Here is a 22,093-nt window from a genome sequence, read left to right on the forward strand (position 1 = left end):
CCGGTGCCCGGGGGCACTCGGCACTTACGAATGGGTTGTCATGCCATTCGGCCTCAAGAATGCCGGCGCCACGTACCAACGGGCAATGAACACCATCTTCCATGATTTAATTGGCACCATCGTCGAAGTTTATATCGACGATGTTGTCGTCAAATCTAAACGCCGACAGACACATCTGGACGATCTCCGACAGGCTTTCCTCCGTATGCGTCAGCACAACCTCAAGATGAATCCTGCCAAGTGTGCCTTCGGTGTATCGGCCGGGAATTTTCTTGGTTTCCTCGTACATCATCGTGGGATTGAAGTCGATGAGAATAAGGCACGCGCAATCATCACCGCCCCACCCCCAACAACGAAGAAACAATTACAGTCCTTACTCGGCCAGATCAATTTTTTACGCCGATTTATTGCTAATTCGGCAGGTAAAATGAAAGCATTTTCCACACTTTTGAAGCTCAAGGACTCCGATAAGTTCATGTGGAATGAGGAGCACCAGGCGGCGTTCACGCAGATCAAGGTTTCCCTTACAAACCCACCTGTCCTGGTCCCTCCTCAGCGCGGTAAGCCTCTCAAGCTGTACATTTCGGCGGCCGACGAGTCCATCGGTTGCCTCATCGCGCAAGACAACGATGCCGGCCGGGAACAGGCTATCTTCTACCTCAGCCGTAATCTGAGTCCTCCGGAGATCAATTATTCCGCTGTTGAGAAGCTCTGTCTCGCCGTGTTCTTCGCTGCATCCAAGCTTCGGCATTACATGCTCCCGTCGGTCACCCAAGTCATTGCCCAGACCGACGTTATCCGGTACATGCTTACCCGGCCAATTGTGAAGGGCCGAATTGGGAAATGGACGATGGCGTTGTCCGAGTTTAGTTTGCAATACGTGCCGCAAAAAGCTGTGAAAGGACAAGCGTTGGCCGATTTCCTTGCCCAGCACCCTTCGCCTTACGATTTCGGGGGTGCTGATGTCGAGATTGGCATGGTGGTGACCCGCGACAACTATTGGACGATGTATTTCGATGGTTCCAGTACTTCGTCCTCGGCCGGCGCAGGCATCGTCATTCAGTCTCCTCACAACGATCGTTGGTATTTTTCGTTCAAATTGGATTTCGACTGCACCAATAATCAGGCCGAATACGAGGCTCTGGTCATTGGTCTAGGCCTCCTTCTTGACCTACATGCCACTCGTGTCCTCGTCCTCGGGGATTCTGAACTAGTGATTAACCAAATTAATGGGTCTTTTCGCTGCATGAGTTGTACTCTGGCGCCTTACCACATGGTCGCCAGCTATTTGGCCGAGTCCTTTGACGGTATTACATTCGAGCATGTTTCTCGGGTTCATAATACCGACGCAGACGAGTTGGCTCAAATCGCCTCCGGTGCACAACTCCTGGGGGGCAAGCTAGGCCGGGAGATACCAATATTACAACAATTATACCCGGCCTTGGTTGATCAGCAAATCCTCCGTCGAGACAATGTGATACGTACCAGGGTCATGTCCTTGCCTTCGTTGTTAGATCGGCAGGACCAGGACTCTATAGAAATTTGCGCGGCCGAGGCAGTACCAGATGATTGGAGAAAGCCCATTATGCAGTACCTTGACAATCCTAACGGAAAACACAGTCGCAGGACACGGGCTCACGCCACGAACTATGTCACGTACCAGGGCGAGTTGTACCGAAAGGGCGAAGATGGTTTGTTATTGCTATGCCTCGGCCTTCAAGAGAGTGCTCCAGCGATCGCAGAGGTTCATGAAGGGGTATGCGGAGCTCACCAGTCTGGACGAAAAATGCGATGGCTACTCCGACGACACGGTTATTTTTGGCCAAGAATACTGAAAGATTGTATCGAGTTTGCACGAGGATGCGTGCAGTGCCAAATCCATGGGCCTATACAAAGGGTCCCGGCCGAATCGCTACATTCGGTCATTAAGCCATGGCCGTTTAGAGGATGGGCCATGGACGTAATTGGCAAAATCACGCCGACTTCTGGAGCTGCTAAGCATGCATGGATAATAGTCGCAACTGATTACTTTACTAAGTGGGTCGAAGCAAAATCGTATGCCGAGCTAACATCTAAAGAAGTTTGCGATTTCGTGGAGGAACACATTGTGACCCGGTTCGGTGTGCCAGAAACGATCATAACCGACAATGGAACAATCTTCACAGCCGAAAGGTTTAAGGAATACACGGCCAATTTGAAAATTCGGCTGGAACAGTCCACACCGTATTATCCACAGGCGAATGGGCAGGCCGAGGCAAGTAATAAAGTGTTGATTGGCATCCTCGAAAAAATAATAAAAGAAAGGCCTGGCATGTGGCATTTGAAGTTGAACGAGGCATTATGGGCATACCGAACGTCGCCCCGGTCGGCGACTGCAACAACCCCGTACGCATTGACTTATGGACACGATGCGGTGCTACCAGTCGAGTTGAGCATAAATTCGTTGCGATTAATTGAACAAAGTAGTTTGTTTAGCGCCGAATATAATCAGTCCATGAGACAGGAACTAGAAGATTTGGAAGAGGCGCGACTTGACGCTTATAACTTACTGGTGGCACAGAAACAGATTGCCGAGCGAGCCTATAATCAAAAGGTACGACAGAAAACGTTCGGCGAGGGTGAATTGGTGTGGCAAACGGTGTTGCCCGTAGGAATAAAAGATCCTAGGTTCGGCAAGTGGTCGCCGAATTGGGAAGGGCTGTTCATTGTGCATAAGGTATACGGCAAAGGGGCGTATCATCTTAAAGACCGGACTGGAGTAGTTCACAAATTACCAATTAATGGGAAGTTCTTGAAGAAATACTATCCGGTCACATGGGAAATGCGTGAATAAAAAAATTGTTGTAGAAAAAGTCATTCCATTAAAATTGACAGGTATTACAAAAATGAGTAGATCGAATACATTCAAGGAGACGAGGGAAGAAGAGTGCTGAGCAGAGCTTTCAACTCCAACCACCGCACGTCGGCCATGATGACTTCGGCTTGCCGATTCTTTTTGTCCAGCCTCAGGCGCTCGACCCGTTTTTTGGCCGCCGCATACTCAATTAGGCGATCCTTCCCGCCTGACTCGAAGTCCCTCGCAAGCTCAGAAGCAATGATCGACCGGCGTTTTGCTAGTTCGGCCATCTGACGGTCGAGCTCAGCTAACGCTTCTCCTTTTGCCCGTAGATCGTCAATCTTCGGACGGAGGGTGTCTTGAACGGCCATGGCGGCTTGTAGGTCCTGTTCGGCCTTCAGAGCAGTCTGGAAGATGCTAAATGTCTCCCGAACGCGCTCCAAGGCAGACGATGCCCGAACAATGGCATCTCCGCTTAGGCGACCGTCGGCTCCAAGGTCGTTCAGACACACGCCGAGCAGATCAAGACCGTTGCGCTCAAGTACTTGCGATGATGAGAGCGACAGGACTTCTCGCAACTGGGCTAGGGCGCTTGAATCGGCAGCCTCAGTCGGAGCGGCCGAAGGACCGGACTCTGCAGTCGTGCTGGAGAGGAGAGCCTTGAATTCAACCTCCCATGAAGCCTGCGCGAATAGACAAGGTTAAGCTTAAAGGAAGTCATGACAAGAATAGCAAGAAGGTGTCGTTTTTAACCTGCCGATAGGAGACCTCGGCCATGTCCCCAGGGTCGTTGCTCGAACCTAAAGAACTCAATGGCCGAGCCCAGTGTCTCAGATTGCTTCTCACTTCACGCGGCCGATGGAGGTTATCTACGTTTGATGGCCACTGAGGCGGCCAGGAAATATAGATAACGCCCTTCGGCGCATAGAATTGACGGTGAAAAGAATGTACAGGCACCTGACATTTAGTTTTTCCTTGTTTAGAATTCTAAAGCAGAAAAGCAATCAGGAGGAAAATTGAAGGTACTTACAAAAACCGAGGTAACCTCCTGTGGAGGAATGTGGAAGCCTTGGTCTTGAGGATGGACCGGCGATTCCGCCGTGGCCTCGGGTTCCTCGAGCAGCCGTTTGCCACGGTCGGCTGCCGATGGGCCGACTGGTGCAGCTGCTTCAGTGGAGGCAGGGACGTCCTGGTCCTGAGAAGGAACGATAGGTTCGGCCACCGGGGTCGGTTCCTCGACCGTGCGCTTGCCACGATTAGCCGAGGAGGGGCCAGTTTGAACCGCCATCTCGGATACTGGAGGAGGTTGTTGACGAGTATGAGGACGACGCGCCAGCGGGACCTCGTCGCTCCCCTCACTCTCTTCCAACACGAAGACCGTGGGCTTTGGATTCTTGGGAGAGGTTCCCTCGGTCGTAGGAGCCGCCTGTTGTGAGACAGGTGCCTTCTCGACAGAGCGAGGTACAACTGATTCGCCGGCCACAGAGGCAGGCCGCGCTGGGGCCGTCTCTATGGCCGAAGCCGGCTGTTTCTTGACCCCAGAATGGCCGGCGGCGGGAGAAGGGGAAGCACTGGGAGTCGTCGTGTGGTTGGAGATAACGTGGATCTCCCGTGCACCTTTCTTCGCCAGTTGTTTGACCTGCTTGGCAGGCGGGGAAGGCTCGATAGCCGGCCCGGCCTCTTGGCGAGGCCGTTTGATCAGCACGGCCCTACCAGCGGGTTTGTCCTTTTGAGCCACGACCGATTTTTTCCCGGCCGTAGCAGCGGCAACTGCCTCCGTCTTTCTCAAAGGCCGACTACCTAAAAGGATAAAGACAATTCAGTGAGGCAAATCAATATGCAAGGTTGATGGAAAGGAGGAAAATGGAACAGGTACCTTGAGTATGAGGGGCCGAGGCCTTCTTAGGTCGGTCGCCGAAGAGTCTGCTCACCACATCTTCGACCGGCGCACTAAAGAACTCTTGGGTGTAATTTTCCCACCACTCACCGAAAGTGTCGGTGTAATGAGTTTCTGGGGTGGCTGGTCGAAGCCGGAATCTTTGGCAGTGCTCTTGGAACTCCCTCACGACGGTTCTACACTCCTTCTCAGAGGAACGAGGTTCGCGTCCACGGCTTAGGACCGTTCGGGAGGAAAGAAGGGGGATAGGGCAGCCCTGAAGGTAGCCGAGCTGTCGGGCAAGGAAGTTCGGATGATATACTTCCCAACCTGACCGTTTCCCATCACAGCCGAGAGGGAGGTCGCGAGCAAGCACAAACGACCCCCAGGTCTGACGAAGATCGGCGTCCTCTTCCGCGCTCCATGGGGAGGTAGGCAGCCTGATGGAGGAAGGATAGTCTCGACGACGACATATTAGGAACTCGTCGTTGGAGAAGTCGTCGAGAGCAAAGAGGTACCGAAATACCTCTTCGGCTTGATGGGGAGGTGTCGGTCGAGAGGCCAGTTGAGGTCCAAGCGCCTCTGTTGGTGAGAATTCAGCTATGGCCGGCCGAAGGGAGGCGAAGTATACCTGCAACCAGAGCTGGAAGACCCAGAGAGGACCATTCTGGTGTGGGTCGACCTTGTGAAAGGTCGCCTCGGCCAGGCAGCGGAAAAGTTGGGCGAGAATATTGGAACTCAGTGCCAAGACGTGACCACTAGCCAGGGCTTCGGCTATCGGCATGTTCTCGACCAAACACTTGTTTGACTTGGTACAACAAACGTATTTGTTGTACCAGTAGAAGAGGAAGGCTTCATGCTCTCCCTCTCGCAGGTCCTCTTCTCCTCGGCCGGCGAAGTGAAGATAGAGGGTGTTGTAATTGCAGAAGTTCTTGTGGAGCTTCTGAATATCTTCCTTCGACGGGATATGACCGTCACGGTTCAAGGTCTCGAAGGCCCGACGGTCGAATAGCGTTTTCAGGTCGATATTCGACGGATGCCCAGAGAGGGTCGCGTCGACAGGGATCCCGGTCGCCGAAGTCCCCAGAATGGCAGTGATATCCAGGACGGTGGGACCAATGGGACCCAGAGGAAGGACCATCGTGTTGGTGGCCGAGCACCAGAAGCACAGTGCGGCTTGGAGAAACTCCTTGTCGGGGACGATTTCCATAGACGAAAGGAGAATGGCGTCGTAGATGCCAAGGGCCTTCCATTGCTCGCCGAAGAGTCGTTCCATTCGAACGACCCAGGCTGCCCAGGATGTGGTCGTCGAGGGCCAGGAGCCCTGGGGTTTAGCCGCATCCCATCGCGACCATTCAAACCCTTGAAGTAAGGGTGTTAGGCAGTGCTCCTGGAGAAGGCCGATGATAGTCGGCGGAATTGTAGCCTTGAAGAGAGGACCCAGGATTTGGTATTGGGTGCTCATGTCGTTTTCAAACCGGATGGTCTTGATCGAGCTCCGATCAACAATCTTCTGGTGTTGGTCACATTCCCTGGAAAGCTTGGAGATGAAGGATGCCATTGTGTGAAAGAGGCACGGAGTAAAAGGGTTGTCTGGGTTGGGGATTTAAAAACGAAGACTTGGAATAGGAGAAATGCACTAGAAATCAATGGCAGAGGATTTCAGGAAGTTTGAGAGCGTAAAAGTACAAATGAGGGAATTTCGGTATTTATAGAGTTATGGGGGGGAAGAGCAATCGTTCGAAATTCAAAACAAAGGGCAAAATCGACCGGAGGAATCGTTGATCATGATGAACATTTGGGAAATGCGGTTGAGAAGACCGACGGTTTTAGGTTTTGGGGGCGCACGATCGCGTGTGACGGCGAAGTTAATGACGAAAGACGGTTCGACGCCTGCACGATGACAGGTGGGCTCACGGACTGATGTAATGGCTCGCGGATTGAGATAGTGGTCATAATGGCAAGACGGTTCGGGCAGGCGCACGCTTCAGACGTCATTATCGGGGATTGGCCATGTTGGAGGAGGCCACGTGGCGAGTGGTTTAGCAGGATCAAGATCGTGCGATCGTGTTCAATAAATGCGCCTTGGAACTCGGGTATTGGGATCCTGAGTGGTAGATTCGCTTCTTCAAGGCCGAAACTCGGCCGAAGGTTTTAGGCCGAGGACCTCAGAAGCGAGGGGGCAATGTTTGGGCCCAAAATAACAGTTTGGGCCGAGGGAGGAATCACTTTCGGCTCGGGAAGACGTACGGCGAGAGGGTCATGGGGCGTTCAGCTCATGGGCTTCTAGGCCTAGGTCGGTTAAATCAGAGTGCAAGTCGAGTCCTAATACAATAGGGACCCTCGACGAGATCAGTAAAACTAGAAGGCGAATCCGGCTCAGTTAAGGACTAGATTCGTAGTCCTAGCAGAGATAGGACTGATCGAGGTAATGTTAATCCGGAGAGGGAAACCTAGTTCGAATAGGATTGGAACTCGGGCTCGGTGTTCTGCTACTATAAATACAAGACATTCAGCAATGAAAAAGGCTACTGCAAATCAACACAAAAATTGCCCTGCGCAAACTCTCACAACTTGAGATCTTTTTCTTTTCCTTTTTCGCTGACACATCTTCCGTTGGCATCAACAGCACTGTGGAAGCAACCGGTGATATCTTAAGTCGGCATAGATAGCTCTGTCACCGTAGAGTCGGTCGGTCTCGCAGTATCTTCCGTTGGCATCAACAGCACTGCGGCGAGAACGGTCGATTGCCTATCCAAGTCTCGGTCGAGAAGGGTTTTTGAATCCTTGTTGGTCGAGGTCATCTCATTAGCCTTCTCGGCGAGGTGAGGTGTTACAGTTATTACATTCGGCACATTGTAAGCCGAATTCGGTTCGTGAACTTTGTAAGAAATAGCAGCCTTGTCTTCAGGCTCGAGAACCCAAGAGGCCGAGACGCGTTCCTTTCTCGGCCGCAATCGCAAGACGCAGAAGTCAGTAGCGCGACCCAACGCAGCATCATCAAATTTACTCCTCGGCCGAGCCTCGGTCGACGAGTTGGCACGCCCCGCAATCACCGAAGGACGTAGTTAGCTTAGAATATATTCGGCCTGCGCACCACGTAGGCTTTGTAATTTCTAGGGTCAACAGTACCAAAATATAATAATTGAATTAATGTACCAAAAAGTCAATACTCAAATGTGTGTACCAAAGTGTACATAACGAAATACATTATATTGACCGAAATGCATTATATTGAATCAATGTAACTACATGTTTGTACCGATGGATATACCAAAATATTCAAATGTATTAATGTACCTAAATAAAGAACATACAAAATTGTTATTGGAATATATATTATAAAAAAATTAGTTGCCTAAATGTAGACATTAAAATATATTATGATGAATGAAATAAAAATTAAATTTAAATGTAATTAATACATTAAAATAAAAATAAAAGGATAAAATAAAACATCAAAATACAACTAATAAATGATATGATTAAATGTGCTAGGGACTAAAATTGGATTTTAATCTTACATATGGTTATAATCTAAAACTCATCTTTTTTAAGGATTAAAATGAAGTTTTCTATAAAATAAAATAGTTCACTAAATACGAATATGGTTCGTATAACTCAATTAAACTCCATTGCTTTATACGCTTCTCTTAACTCTTCATTTTAAGTTTACTTCACACAACTCTTAATCTTAAGTTTACTTCACACAACTCCTTATCTTAAGTTTACTTCACACAACTCTTATTTTAAAGATTTATCATCATAAGCAACGTCGCAACAAATTCGTACTATTTTTTGAAATATTTGTTGGACTTTAATAAATTTACAATCATAGTTTTGAGGAAAACAAAATACTTAAAACTAAAAGTAGTTATACGTATCCATACGTGACAAAATCTTTTTTGTCACGTATGCATTTGCATACGGATAGACTTAATGAATTTACAATGACATTTTTGAATGTTTCACCATACTCTTATTCTTCTTCGATTATATACATAGATTATTATTTTAGACGATTTTGTAATAAATTGAAATTTAAATGGATAATGGGATGAATTTCAATTATCCGAACTGTCTATTCTTCAAGTTGCACTCTATATATCATTCTTGCAAAATATTAACTAAATCGAAAATGCTTGAGACATCTAATTGAGTTCAAAGAAATTGATGAATATTATGTTCAAATAAATTTTGAAATTTCATTATGTCAATCAAATGAGTAAATAGTTTCGGATTAAATAATCTATGAATGAAAACAGTTCGAATCGTTAAAATCTGATGCATAACAGCCCCACAACTAGTCTCATTTTTACCTAAAAAATAGAAATTCTTTTAAACAAAGACTATGTTACTTCTTTCTAAACGCTCATCCCTCCGTCTATTTATCTTTCTTTTCATTTTAGTTTAGTGGAATTCTCTGTTCTTAATTGTTAAAACAAAATATCAAACAGAAAAACCAAATTTTATTTTTTTTATTTATTTATTTTTAAAGTAGAACAACGGATGCCAAGACACAGTTATAAATAAGCAAAGTCGAACACATGCCTACGCCTTGGTGACTGGGTACCGACATTGACGACGATTCCCGAGAAGTCCCTTCCTCCTCACAGAATTTCGCATAAAATCGTAAGGAGGCGTCCATCGCAAGAAATCCTCTAATTTTTCTTTTTCTTTTAAAATCCACACCTCTGTTCGTCTCTCATATATTAATCTAATCTAATCCTGTTGTGGATTAACAACTTAACTGCCCAAAACTCCATAGTGTGTGTGTATATATATATATATATACAGCAATCGATACATAGACAAAGATAGAACATATTAGAAACTTGGCAATTTCTTCCCGTCTCAAACTCCCTGCGAATTTGTGTGTGTGTGTCTCTCTCTCTCTTGTTTCTCTCTCCTCAAAACACATTTTCCTTCACAGAACCAGAGATTAAATAAAACCCCATTTCTCCTCAAAGAATATTATTAATCCCTTCCTTCTTGCTGGTTAGTTGGAACTCCTCGCATGGTGGGCAATTTTGGTTCTGGCTCTCCGCCCGGACTCTCATTTTTTCCTTTTGGACTCCTTCTCAACGAGAAGGTAACTCGATCAATCATCGCTTGTCCGTCTCTCTGAAATCTTGAAATTCTCTTTTCTTTCGGGCTTCCAAGTGATGCAATTTCGGGGTCGAATTTATAATTTAGTTTCGCGTTGCAGGGATATAATTTGTGTGTGGTGGTATTTGATGTGAAGGAATCAAAAGATGTTGGGAAGCTTGCTTACCAGAATTCTTATGTATGTTAATGTTCTGTCATTAATGTTAATCCAGTTTTTGAATCTTGATCTTCGACTTTACCTTTGATTTTGTATTTGGGTTGTTTTTTTTAATATTGGTTTTGTTGGTTGGGGGTGTGTAGATTGTCTCTTGGGTATGCATACCCAGCATTTGAGTGTTATAAAACCGTGGAGAAGAACAGAGTTGAGATTGAAGAACTCCGCTTTTGGTGTCAATATTGGTACGTAAGCACCCTCTCTACATCAATGTGACAGTATTTCCAACCAATCATGCGACGTTATGTGAGAAAGTTATAACACGTAATGATGCGTGATAGGTTTGAGATACCACCACATTAACGTCCCCAGGTCTTTCCCCATATGGGGTTATCTTCTTGGTAGCAATTCAACCAATAATTTGTTTAATGGTTGTTTAAATGGTGTCATTAACTTTGGATAATAACATGTCCAAAGTCCAATTGAATACGCAATAACGACATGTCGTTTTTACAGGATAATTGTGGCAATGCTTACAGTTCTTGAGAGGGTTGGAGATGTATTCATATCATGGTACAAGTCACTCTCTAACTATAAACTCATTTTTCATCATTTCAGCATTCATTTGTAATATTGTGACCCATATTAAGTTACTCTTGTGAAAAAAATGTGAAGGTTGCCCATGTATGGTGAGGGGAAGGTGGCCCTTTTCATCTACCTATGGTATCCAAAGACCCAGGTAAGAAACCCATATTTCGAGCGGTTGATCAAATTCACGTAACGTTGCCCTAGATTTATGTTGGCAGACTGTGAATTAGAAAATAACCAAACATACATTCCGTCAACATTCAAGCAACACTTAACCTAATTAGTGATCTATATTCACAGTTGACAACATATCCTGTTATACAAATATTCAGTTTGATTCATTGGAATACCATTTGAAATGTGCATATATTTGCGCTAGACTTACATTTGTCCGTCAGCATTTAGAATCCGCATGGACAGTCTGACAACATAAACACGGTTGTACAAATTTTCAATTGATTCATTGGAATGACATTTGAAATGTGGTTGTAGGGAACTGGGTTTGTGTACAAGACCTTCCTGAGGCCATATGTAGCAAAGCATGAGACAGACATAGACAGGAAGTTGCTTGAGATGAGAGCAAGAGCCTGGGATTTGACTGTTTTCTACTGGCAGAACTGCGCCCAATACGGCCACACTGCTTTCCTCCAAGCCCTTCAGTACTTGGCTGCTAACTCCACAAACTTCGCCGCCAAAACCACCACCGAGGTAGGCCACATTTACAATGCAATACACTTCTCGGGTTTTTCTAGCATCGATCGAAGTATAGTATGCATCAGAATCCTTGATCGCCCATCCAATCGTTCATTCACCTGGTTCATGCATGCCATGTGAGCAAGAAACAATTTCTCTCGTGCACAAAAACGAAGATTTGAATTTTTCTGGGAAAGGGGTTACTGAAAATTCATTGTTTTTGTTTGATTGATTTTTTGAACCAACCTCACAGTCGCAGACATTCGATGATGATCAGCAGGATGCCACAGCGCCAGCACCGCAGCGGCCAAACGTGCCGCTTCGCAAACCGAGCGGAAAGAACAAGTGGCCGCCAGAATCCCCACCAGCAACACCCAATGGCAGAGCCGCCACAGTCAACCGGCGCCATGTCTGAGCCTCCGAGGTCCCCAAAGGTGGTTCAGTCCCGACATCAAACAGATGGTGGGCGGGTTGACGAGCTGACCGAGAAGCTCCGGCTCAGGCCTTCCAAGCCAATCCAGTGACAGATTAGAATGTGATCACAAAAGAAAAACAAAAAAGGAGAAACAGAAATTGTACAAATCCCAGAAACAGCAATCGATTGATTGATTGATCGAACTCTGAATTCGTATATAAATTCAAATTCTTTCATTCAATTTTGTTTCCTTTTGAGTAAAAAAATTATAATATATACAGATGACAAAAAGTGGCAGATTGTGTTAGGTGGCGAGTCCGATGCAGCGGAGTGTGCGGCGGAGGGCTTGGGAGAGGAAGGGGACGACGCAGTGGGTGAAGAAGGAGAGGCAGGGGGAGAGCTTGAGGCAGAGGCGGCGGAGGAAGTTTGGGCCAGATGGGCCGGAGGTGGAGGACATGGGCTGGAGGTAGGCCCAGGCGGCCTGCTTAACGAGGCGGTTGCGAATGGAGATTTCGTAGCCGGAGTTGTTGGCGGAGGCAACGGTGGGGGAATTCACGGCGGCGGAGGAGGGGAGCAGGTCTCTGAGAGAAGTGTAGGATTTGGAGCTCTTGAGGGAGAGGAGCTCCAGGTCCAGTTGGAGTGGCTCTGGGCCCGAAACGCAGCCGTTTTGGGCGGGGAGGCTGGAGTTGTGGAGGCGCTGGAGCTTGGTAGATGAGGTAGGAGTGGTGGTGGCGGAAAGCAGGCTGAGTTTGGCGGGGACCACCACGGATGTGCAGATAGAGTTTCTGCCGCGGAGCTTCCCCGACGAGAGTAGTGGGGTCGCCGGGTGTGGGCTGAGTACGGTTGAATCGTCCATAGTAGAGCAGCTGAAAGCAAAGCGGAAGAACAAAATGTGTGAGAGAGAGAGCGAGGGTGGAACGTGAAACGCGGTTTGGGTTCACGGCGGTTGCGTTTTGGCAATAATTGGCCTAAAACAAACGTCGTTTTTGTCTTCACGCGCAAAACAAACACTCTTCTTTTTTGTTTTTGAAAAATTGTCGTTTGCGGCCCGCCACCCGGACGAGCCTGCGCTGCGCTCAATTTATCCCCTTTTTTTTTGGACTGGTGGTTAGCCCGCGTCTCTGATAACGGGAATATTTCGACTAAAAAAAGGGGAAAATGAACCATATAAATTAAATGGATAATGCGAGTTAAATAAAAAATTTGTACCAAATTTTTAAACTAACTAATATGTTATAAAAAATATGTACGTTAATCAATAATTCAATCATCAACAATTATAACATTACCTACGTTACAAGGGAAGTGAGTGCATTTCAAAATAATTTATATTAACATCGGAGAATTTGAACTTGAAACTTCAAATATAGGAAGCTGAGAACACACGGAGTGTAGTCAACAACTAAACTCAATTATATGATGGAAGTGACGCTTATAAACTTATGGAACAATTCTTATACGTACAAGGCGTCCATTATTTTTCTAAAAGGAACTAAACCTTAAATAACACTAGCGGATATCATTTCAGTAGCACAACATTTCGCTATGCTATTGATAAACGTCGTACGCATATAATTTCTAAATAATGGAGTATACCAAAATGGGCATATAGAAGTTTTCGACGATATTTTTTCACAAAAATGTTTCGAATGAAATGCACCTTCGACCAAAAAGAGAGTTGATAAAAGATGTTGGCAATTGTATATGTTTTAGCCGTCTAACATTAAAATCAGATAGAACTCAGGACCAGAAAACCTTTGCTGCCTTAACAATATCCGGCACGCCAGTCCTCTGCGACATGTTTAAAATCACAGCATTTACAGACAAGGATTCCAAACAGAACCCCCTCATGGTGTGTGCATACATTAATGAATGAGCATGCATCATACAGCCAGATTCAGCATTACTATTCTCCCGTATGTAGAGTCGCCTACCATTATTGGACGTGCCATCCCTCAATGTTTCGCTCCTTGCTGAATATCCGCAGCTTCTACAGTTTTACGATGAACTCTTTATTCCTACAACAGCGGTCAAGGACATACTGAACTGTACAGTATAACAATAGTTCCCAGCTAGTCATCCGTCAGCTTCTTCCAAATGCTTCGCCCGTGTTGCATCTCCTAGCAATACTTGACACAGATGGAAGACCACTGATGGTAGATACACGAAATTTCTACAGATACCCCGTTACACAAACGAAGATTCACCTTTGAGCGAAGTTAACTGCATGAGATGGGACTTCAACAACCCTAGATGGCGGAGTTTGTGGCCTTGGTGTACTAACATCAGTCACTCCAAAGTCAGCATGAAGAATGTCTGTCCCATTCCATCCAACACCAGCTATAGTTGTCATAGTGAAGGAATTGATCATTCACACAGAGAAACAATAATTTAATTGAAAAGAAAACCGCAAGAGTGGGAAGAGAGTGAAAAGAAAAAGGTGGAACAATTTTGAAAAAGGATACAATCCGTCCTCCACATATCTGTAATGCTAACTTCGGCATCAGACAAAAGCCAGTAGTCTGCATCATTCTGTAACAATAACAAAAAAGATATATAGTATAAGCAAGAAACTAAATATTATGTCAATGTATATGTTGTTGAGAGTATACATGGTTCTGAAAAATCTTTTACAAGAGCATATGGAACTCTGTGTGCTCTATTTTTCTGGCAGAGGTTGCAAGCATATAGCTCAAATCCATAGGTAACTGAAAGGTCGGACAAAAGTATCCACGTAACAAGTCTTACTATATTTTGCACAGCTTTCCGATATCATCATACAAACAAATAAAAATGCACATCTTATGTTGCACCTTCACATCAATTAGGTGATAAGTAGTCCAGTTAACAAGCTTCAAATCTGAGACTTATATGCAAGCTACACTAAAACGCTTATCGTTTTCAAAAGTTGACTTTCAGTGTTGGAAATGATGTTTTTCTCTTTTACCTTTGCAGCTAAGAAAACATATCAGTCAGAACAACTATACTTACATCAACATCAGAAGGAACGATCTTCATCATTCCCCCAGCAAACTCCTGAGAAGCGTTTAAATCAGAGCACGTGTGATGAGCCTGTTGCAGCCAAGGCTCAATTTCCTTCCCACTGCTTTCAACAGTTACCACTTCTGTTATTGGGTGTTCACTGGACCCAGAACCAGAAGCCATTGGGCAGCTCACAGGTGGCTCAGCTCCATGCACATCCTCAAACTTTTCCTCAAATTGACTAAACACCAAATAATACACACAAAACAACAAACAAGTAAATAAATACAAACCAACACAGATATTCTTATCATCAATAATCCACAAAACATGCAAAACAAAAAGGGAGAGTACCCTACTCAAATGTATAAAGATATTTCGTTCACAAAAGAAGAAAAAGGAAACAATACCTGACAAGGTAGACATCAATGGGTCCCATTGTGCTTCTAAGTATTATCCTGTATCTCCTCTGTAGATAGTCAACAGCCTGGTGCATATTGAAGGAAGAACTCAATATTAATTAAAGAGAGAATGCATATAAAACATGTACCTTCTAAGAGAAATTTATGTTTGACTTACTTCATCAGGATCTGGGACTTCCAAGGTGGTTCCATGTGGAGCTTTGATTGCTATCAGGGTTTCATTCTGGAAAAGAAAAGGCGCAATTAACATAATGGAAAACACTAAACCATCGTAGAAATCAGTGTTAGAAGTGATGCATGGAACACACGTGGAAGCAAGGTAGGCCCTTAATGTCATCTTCAGTCACAAAAAGCCACCTAGAGTAAGAGTTGAAGATAAGAACGTATTTGTATACATAGAAGCAAGTGATTAACAATATAAACATAAAGAAGAAGGACAAAAATTATCTGAAAAAGTTAATGGACTAGACATTACTTTCGGTTGTTTTCATCTTCGCTCAAATCCCTCAACTTTTCTTGCATCTCTCTGCACAAGGGTGAAGGCGTCAGCACTTTTCAATAGTTTCAAAACGGTGAAGTTGAATTCCAAAAAGAAAATTAATTGCATATACCTTATTCGGTCATCTAATCTGCGCTCTTGTAAGGATAGATTTTCAACTTCTGCCTGCAGGATATACCACAACTTAGGCTTTTATCTTCCTTCACAAAGCTACTAAATTGTCAAAGTATTTTTTTAACACCATGCTTTTCATAGCAATCTAAGACAGATGAAATTGTTAATCTCTAAATAAAGAAACATTATGTGAACATGTGAACATGAGTTCAGCAATTTTGTGTACTACAGACAATCCATGCTCATGACAATTCAAAGGACAATAAAATTAATAAATAAATAGGTTCCTGAACTTTGCATTACAAGAACTTGCAACATTGAAATACCTGTAATATAGAGAGATCACCATCCAACTCTCCTGGCATTGAAGCATCAAATCCCCTAATCAATCATTTAACACATCCTTGAGTAAGTTTCCATGTGTTCCAAATCTTATTAGAACTTGAAAATTAAAGGAAATTTAAGAATAAACTATCAAAGATTACTTCCAACGTATCCTGTTCTTCAGCTTCTTTTCAATGAGACCTATTCCTTCCAAAACATTTGTAATGTCATATATCCGCCTCTTCTGAACCTGTGTCATTTGTAAAACCATCAATCAGTACACCACCAAATACAGATAATTTGTGTTAGTGTGTATGTATTACAGATAATTTGTGTTAGTGTGTATGTATATACACTCTGACAGAAAATGATTACCTCCAAAGTTTCCGCTGCTTTGTTTAGATCAAGAATTCCATCCTCTGCACGCTTAATCAAATTGATGAACTTTTTTGTCAACAGACCTGGAAAATTTGAGCACAGTTATCTCCAAGTGACACCATATGGCAGCCTTGTGAACTCTAAAAACCACAAATGTCAAAGAGAAGAAAACTCATGCTCAGATTACCTAAGGAACTGTCATAACGACAGCTTCCGGCTGGAGTAGAAGGGGAACCTGCATGTTGACAGAAGCTATCCAATAAGATTCTCAATATGAACGGAACAAGATAGTCGAGAATTCTATTTGTTTTTATCCAGGGAGAAAGAAGACTTTGTTATTATCAACGATGCTATGCAGCCTCTTTCACGTGGACAGCTGCATCTGAAGCTCATCTTAGTGATTCATCGAAGTTAGGCCAAAAATGGTAGAGATAAAGCAAAAATTGAAGAGACAAGAAGACTCACCAACATTTGACACAGGAGTCTGAGGTCCAGATCTACCTCCCTTGGAAGCCTTTGACCTATTGTTTACCCTTCCCCCTTTTGTAGACATTGGAGGAGTCTGAAGGGGAGTCTGAATAATATTAGTATTTCCAGGACTGCAGGTCCAATCACTGTACTCAACTTCATTGGTGTCCTTCCGAGTAAGTTGCTGAAAAACAGCAGCAAAGTTAAAGAATTCTTATTAAAAATTAGGCATATGGCGACTTAGCAACCATACTAGTTAAAATATGCTACATAATGAACTATATATCGACGAGATGAACACTGCAAATCAATCTAGATGAAATGGAGGACGGAGAGTGGAACCACTAGTCATTATACCCAATTACACTTTTATAATATTAATTTACACACCCAATGAAGAAACCAACACATGCCACGAGAAACAATTGATTCTAAAAAGGAGCCAAATACTACAACTTGAAAGTCTACTTTCAAATCAGTACCTTCACTCCAGATTAGGCAACACAGTTAAGTGTGATGCACATCAACACCATATCATTTCTCAGTCCTCCCCTCATCGCCGACCTTTATCACAATACTTCACCTTGACAAGTTGCATTATGCACTAGACTTACAATTGTCGGCTTTTTTTCCGGTTACAACTAACAATTGCAATTTTGGTTAGCCAAGCTTGCAAATTTACAACATAAGTATAAATATTTTCAGAAGTCCACCAAATTACAAAATATCTTAAGAAGCACTATCTTAGTAGTAAGTGAACAATATTAGCTTATGACCTAAAAATAACATTTATGAGCTAATCCAAATCTTCTAATTACAAATTGTTTCCAATCTCATACAAAACCCTAAACAACAAAACCAATCAGAATCACCAGAATTACCCTCAATTCTTTGAACAATTACAACGCAATTCACCCAAACAAACCAACGCAGTGAGATTAACACACAGATATCCATGGAAATGACAACAACTCACAGGAGATCGAACATAAATAGCTTCAGGTTCTTGGTCTCCAGCTCTGCGAGCACCGCCCGCGAATCGGTGGTAATTGTCGGGAGGGAACGGCTGCGGCTTTGTGGACTCGAACGCGAGGTGACGCCTCAACGGCGGCAGGATCTGGGCGCCGCCGCCTGTGGGTGCCGTCGCCGGCGCTGGTTGGCGGTTGGGAGCTTGAGCGCAGCCGGACATAGAGGGATCGACCGGCTCGAACTAGCGGCGGTCTCCGTTTACCGAGAGACGATCGGAGAAGGAGAGAGGTGGATCTTTAGGTTTTGGGGAATCGGAGAGAATCTGAGCGAGGGCGGGGGTTTAGGGTTTATGGGGAGGCGAAATGGGATCGAGAGGGGTAGAGAGAGAAAGAGAGAGAGGGGGGGTTAGAGAGAGAAAGTGAGGGTTAGAGAGGGAAAGTGAGTTGTGGGAGTTAGGGGAAGAGCTAGCAGAAAACGAGGGAAGGGAGGGAATTTTTTGTTTCGGACAGATGTGGAGGGAACACGGCGAAAAATATTAATTTGTCAACTTTTTTTCCTATTTTCCACCCCTGAAACTTGTGTATTTCTGTTCTGACCCTGCGAGAATGGAAACCTTTCTTTTTATTGTTTTTTTTTTTGTCAAACGTTTGATTTTGTTAGATTAAATGTTAGATTAGTTATCGACAGGATTTGAACCCACACCATTATATAAAAACTCAACTTCTTTCTACTGTTGTAAAATGTCACTTGCTTCTTTTTGTTGTTTGGAAATAATTGGAAAATGTAGACGAGGGAATACCATTTTTTTTTCACTTCCCCATTTGGTTTATGCAAATGCAATAATAGGAATCAAATGCATACATATTTTTAGTAAGAACGTTACGTTTCATGTTCAAAAGTGGTGTATTAAATTTACAACTAGAGTAATTTTTAAAAATATAAAGATGCATTAAATATCTTTTCAAGTCGTGTCGAACGTAAGAAATACCCCTTTCACGGGTTTCATGCACTCCTATGGGTAAGTTTCCGAATTCTATTATTGTTTCACCAGACAAAGAAATGTTTCACATATTTATTTGTAATATTCTAATTAAGAACCAAATAGAAGAGATATGATTAAAATTAATACAAGAGCGGCAATTATACTACAATAAGGTACAAGAAACTACGTTTAAATATTATACCTCTTTACAAGTTTTGCAATCGATGTATTTATGATGCCCAAAATTAAAAATTAGTTGAAGTACCCAAATAAATAGGTCCAAAAAGACCAACATAAATGGAGTAATCCCAAAATATGTTCTTATATTTATACCAATGGAATGAAAAAGAAAAAGTAAAACGCACCAAACGGCGTGGAATCTTTAGAAAAATAGTATATTGAATGGTCAGTTTCGAATTATACCAAAACTATGGGGCAAAACTACGACGTGCTAGAAGAAAAGACAACAAACGAAAATTACAAGGAGAATCGCCGATCCGCGCCTTTATTTGGCTTTAAACAAAATTTTCTGATTATTTGACGGCTCATTTCTCACCGTCTCTCGCATCTCCTCCAACCCTAACTTCAGCTAACCACAACGGACATATATAACTTTGGTGCTACTACTACTGGGTCCATGACACGTGCCAAAAATAATTATACTGTATTGTTCTCCTTCTAATTTACGAAGAGTGAATAATGTGGGAAATGAATTTCACATGAACGTAAAATTATTTGAGTGTTTCTGAAATTAAGAAATGTTAAGATTTTAGAGTCGGGATGCCCGTCCACTACTAGTCACCACTTGCAGGTGTTAGATTTTATCATAAAAGGCATGGGTGTTATTAGTAGTGGAATCATTCATGAACAAGTAGTAAACATAATGTCAAGTTTCTGATGTGAGATTGCATTCTCCAACCAATTCTACATTGGCAACCTTCTTTTTTCCTCAAGCAATAACAATTCGTCGTCAATCAGAATTGTCAGGTCAGAGTCTTGTTCACAATTGGAACGATCGAGTCAGGGTCTTGTTCACAATGAGAATGATCTTGTCAGATGTCTCGTTATTAGTAGCGAAACCATTCATTTATAAGTAGTAATATTTTCTTTCAAATTTCCAATATGAAATTGCATTATTCAACAAAAATGAATAAATTGGCTTGAACTTGTTACATCAGTGATGTACGAGGCAAAGACTCTTTGATATTTAAGTTTGAGCTAAATAATGAATGAGAATTTAAAGGCCTGAGTTTCTTGATAGAGGAATAATGACCTCTTTTTATCGAAGGACATGTCCTTATATCGTATCAAGGTTGAGCTTGAAGATAATTCACTAAAGCACTTGGGCTGTTGACTATGCGATCTATTACCCTTAACAATCATGAGAACAAACTTTGTAACCAATTGATGTAACTACTACCAAAAAACACATTCTCATTATGAATCATGTCTTTATGATACCACTATTATCATTGTACAACGTATAACAGATCAAGTCTCCAAAATTATTTTCTAAACCTCCCCTAAACCCGAGAAATCTCCGCAGTTTCACCCAAAATCAAATAAGGTATTTAACGAAAATTGTCATTAGCATTCCGAAAAACTCATATTAACGAGTAAATTAGTTAAAATTGGAAATTGGCCTTGTATATTTTCAATTTTCTCAATCAATCGAATTTGTACCCCATAAAGGAGAACTCCTAAAAGGGATGGAAGAATTACAACAAAACTCCAACCGGTCGCGAAACTTTGCCTCACTCGTCTTTAACAACACCGGCAGCGGAAAACAGACCCCTTTCTCCACGCACCGCTGGTGCCGCGGCCGAATCCGATTCTCCAAGCTGAACGAGAAGTAGTGCGGGAACTCCGTCAGCTCCTTCATCCCCCTCCCCATCTCCACCACGAAGTAATCGAATTTCGGCTCGAAGTTCTGCTCGATGCTGTAGCAGAACAGCTGCGGGAACCGCCGGAACATCGACAGCGCGTCGCGGTGGGAGAAGCCGATTTTTTCGAGGTAGTCGATTCGGGGCAGGAGCTTGTCTTCCACGCTGCAGGAGAGGAGGGAGGTGTGTTTGTTAACTTGGGAAATACCAATGCTCTGGAGGAAGTAGAGGGTGGGGCGGAGGCGTGTTTTGACGCTGCAAGCGAGGAGTCTGGGGCGGCGGTTGATGACGCGGCGGAGATCGGAGCCGTTGACGTGGGCTTCGCGGAGGAGGAAGGTGAGGATTGGGGCGATTTCGGCGACTCGGGAGGAGAGGATTTCGGGGCACATGCCGATGAGGCGGCGGAATTCTGGGGAGGTGAAGCCGATGGAGGTGAGGAGGAAGTGGACGGTGGATTTGATGTGGGAGAGAGGGGAGGAGAGGATCGGAGGGTGGTGGTTGATTAGGGAGAAGAAGTCGAGGCCGATGGAGTCGAGGTAGAGGACTTTTTCTTGGAAGTCGGAGTGGGGGGTGGCGGTGGTTGGTGGGGGTTTGAGGGAGGCCGTGGTTTTGGAGGAGGAGATGATTGGGAAGTGGGGGGTTTTCTTCGGCGGCGGAAAGGAGTGGATGTCATGATGAGAGGAGGAGGGGGATTGGGGTTTGGGAATGGGATTGGGAATGGAGGAGAAACGGGGTTGTTTGGTGGCGGCGATGGCGGTGGAGAGGAAGTGGGTTTCGTGCATTTGGTTGGTTGGTTGTTGTTTGGGCGCAGCTGGTCATGGCTGAGGACTGAAGAGCTTTGGTTTGGGGGAAAAAGGGGGAATGAAGAAGATAAGGCTTAAAATGCTCCAAACAATGGCATTGTGGAGATTGTGATTGGTGAGGGGTATAGGGAGAAATCAGTAATCCAACACAAATGGGCCGGGTTAAGAAAATGAATACTACCCGAGTCCAGACTAATCTGACCAGCCCGGAGTAACTGAGCCTAAAATCACGTAGATAGGCACAAATGAGCCTAGCTTTAGGGGAGACACTTATATGGGACGAGGTTTATCTTTCTTCTGTGTATGTTCCTTGTAAGTATTGGCAAATGAACATTGAGACTAAGGTGGTTCGGGTTTGAAAAACACTTGTTCTAATGACTCTTTGAATGTTTGATACGAGTTTTTTTTGTGTTTGCTGTAATGTTTGCTAGGCATATCTCGACAAGTTGCATTGACAACACTAAAAAAATTATCTCGATATCACTCATCAAATTATTTCTATATGTGTTAATACAAGTGACATGTGCACAATATGATTTAGCTAACGAAATACCTTAATGAACAAACTGAAAATAAATTTATACGCTTTTCGCTTTGT

At 43.9% G+C, this 22,093-nt stretch overlaps 4 protein-coding genes across 5 annotated transcripts; 1 reads left to right on the forward strand and 3 right to left on the reverse strand.

Annotated features, from left to right (window-relative positions):
- The first annotated feature begins 9,521 nt into the window (after nt 1-9,521).
- On the forward strand, nt 9,522-11,912 carry LOC103449516 (putative HVA22-like protein g). 2 transcript variants are annotated; one of them, XM_070809593.1, is made up of 7 exons: nt 9,522-9,804; nt 9,922-9,999; nt 10,122-10,220; nt 10,492-10,548; nt 10,651-10,714; nt 11,056-11,271; nt 11,510-11,912. In XM_070809593.1, exons 2-7 carry the CDS (start codon nt 9,968-9,970, stop codon nt 11,669-11,671), a joined length of 630 nt encoding a protein of 209 aa, XP_070665694.1. In that variant the 5' UTR covers nt 9,522-9,804; nt 9,922-9,967; the 3' UTR covers nt 11,672-11,912. The 2 variants fall into 2 exon arrangements, with proteins under 2 accessions (XP_070665694.1, XP_070665692.1); XM_070809591.1 differs by having other exon boundaries at nt 9,533-9,804; nt 11,056-11,393.
- LOC103449515 (uncharacterized) lies at nt 10,878-12,527 on the reverse strand. The gene is made up of 2 exons (XM_008388839.4): nt 11,503-12,527; nt 10,878-11,375 (listed from the first exon to the last, which is right to left on the reverse strand). The coding sequence occupies exon 1, from the start codon at nt 12,525-12,527 to the stop codon at nt 11,976-11,978; it is 552 nt and encodes a 183-aa protein (XP_008387061.1). The 3' UTR covers nt 10,878-11,375; nt 11,503-11,975.
- An 822-nt stretch (nt 12,528-13,349) lies between these two features.
- LOC103449517 (transcription factor E2FA) lies at nt 13,350-18,339 on the reverse strand. Its single transcript, XM_008388841.4, has 14 exons — nt 17,835-18,339; nt 16,856-17,042; nt 16,578-16,625; nt 16,388-16,473; nt 16,174-16,262; nt 16,015-16,069; nt 15,687-15,739; nt 15,551-15,601; nt 15,384-15,432; nt 15,233-15,298; nt 15,064-15,140; nt 14,663-14,894; nt 14,137-14,203; nt 13,350-14,011 (listed from the first exon to the last, which is right to left on the reverse strand). Exons 1-14 carry the CDS (start codon nt 18,045-18,047, stop codon nt 13,875-13,877), a joined length of 1,410 nt encoding a protein of 469 aa, XP_008387063.2. The 5' UTR covers nt 18,048-18,339; the 3' UTR covers nt 13,350-13,874.
- Nucleotides 18,340-20,430: 2,091 nt separating this feature from the next.
- LOC103449518 (protein SEEDLING LETHAL 1, chloroplastic) lies at nt 20,431-21,989 on the reverse strand. Its single transcript, XM_008388842.4, has one exon. It carries the CDS (start codon nt 21,472-21,474, stop codon nt 20,473-20,475), a length of 1,002 nt encoding a protein of 333 aa, XP_008387064.2. The 5' UTR covers nt 21,475-21,989; the 3' UTR covers nt 20,431-20,472.
- Between the last annotated feature and the right edge of the window lie 104 nt (nt 21,990-22,093).

Source organism: Malus domestica, chromosome 12, assembly GCF_042453785.1.
Source record: "Malus domestica chromosome 12, GDT2T_hap1".
Lineage (NCBI taxonomy): Eukaryota > Viridiplantae > Streptophyta > Magnoliopsida > Rosales > Rosaceae > Malus > Malus domestica.

Bases quoted from the DNA above. Each gene is read 5' to 3' on its own strand.
- LOC103449517 (XM_008388841.4), bottom strand. From the start codon at position 18,047: ATGTCCGGCTGCGCTCAAGCTCCCAACCGCCAACCAGCGCCGGCGACG. The intron at 16,626-16,855 runs GTGAGTCTTCTT...GTCAACATGCAG, and splicing joins GACTCCTGTGTCAAATGTTG to GTTCCCCTTCTACTCCAGCC. The intron at 15,299-15,383 runs GTGTGTTCCATG...TTTCTTTTCCAG, and splicing joins AGGGCCTACCTTGCTTCCAC to AATGAAACCCTGATAGCAAT.
- LOC103449516 (XM_070809591.1), top strand. From the start codon at position 9,968: ATGTTGGGAAGCTTGCTTACCAGAATTCTTAT. The intron at 10,000-10,121 runs GTATGTTAATGT...GGGGGTGTGTAG, and splicing joins TTGCTTACCAGAATTCTTAT to ATTGTCTCTTGGGTATGCAT. The intron at 10,715-11,055 runs GTAAGAAACCCA...ATGTGGTTGTAG, and splicing joins TATGGTATCCAAAGACCCAG to GGAACTGGGTTTGTGTACAA.
- LOC103449515 (XM_008388839.4), bottom strand. From the start codon at position 12,527: ATGGACGATTCAACCGTACTCAGCCCACACCCGGCGACCCCACTACTC.
- LOC103449518 (XM_008388842.4), bottom strand. From the start codon at position 21,474: ATGCACGAAACCCACTTCCTCTCCACCGCCATCGCCGCCACCAAACAA.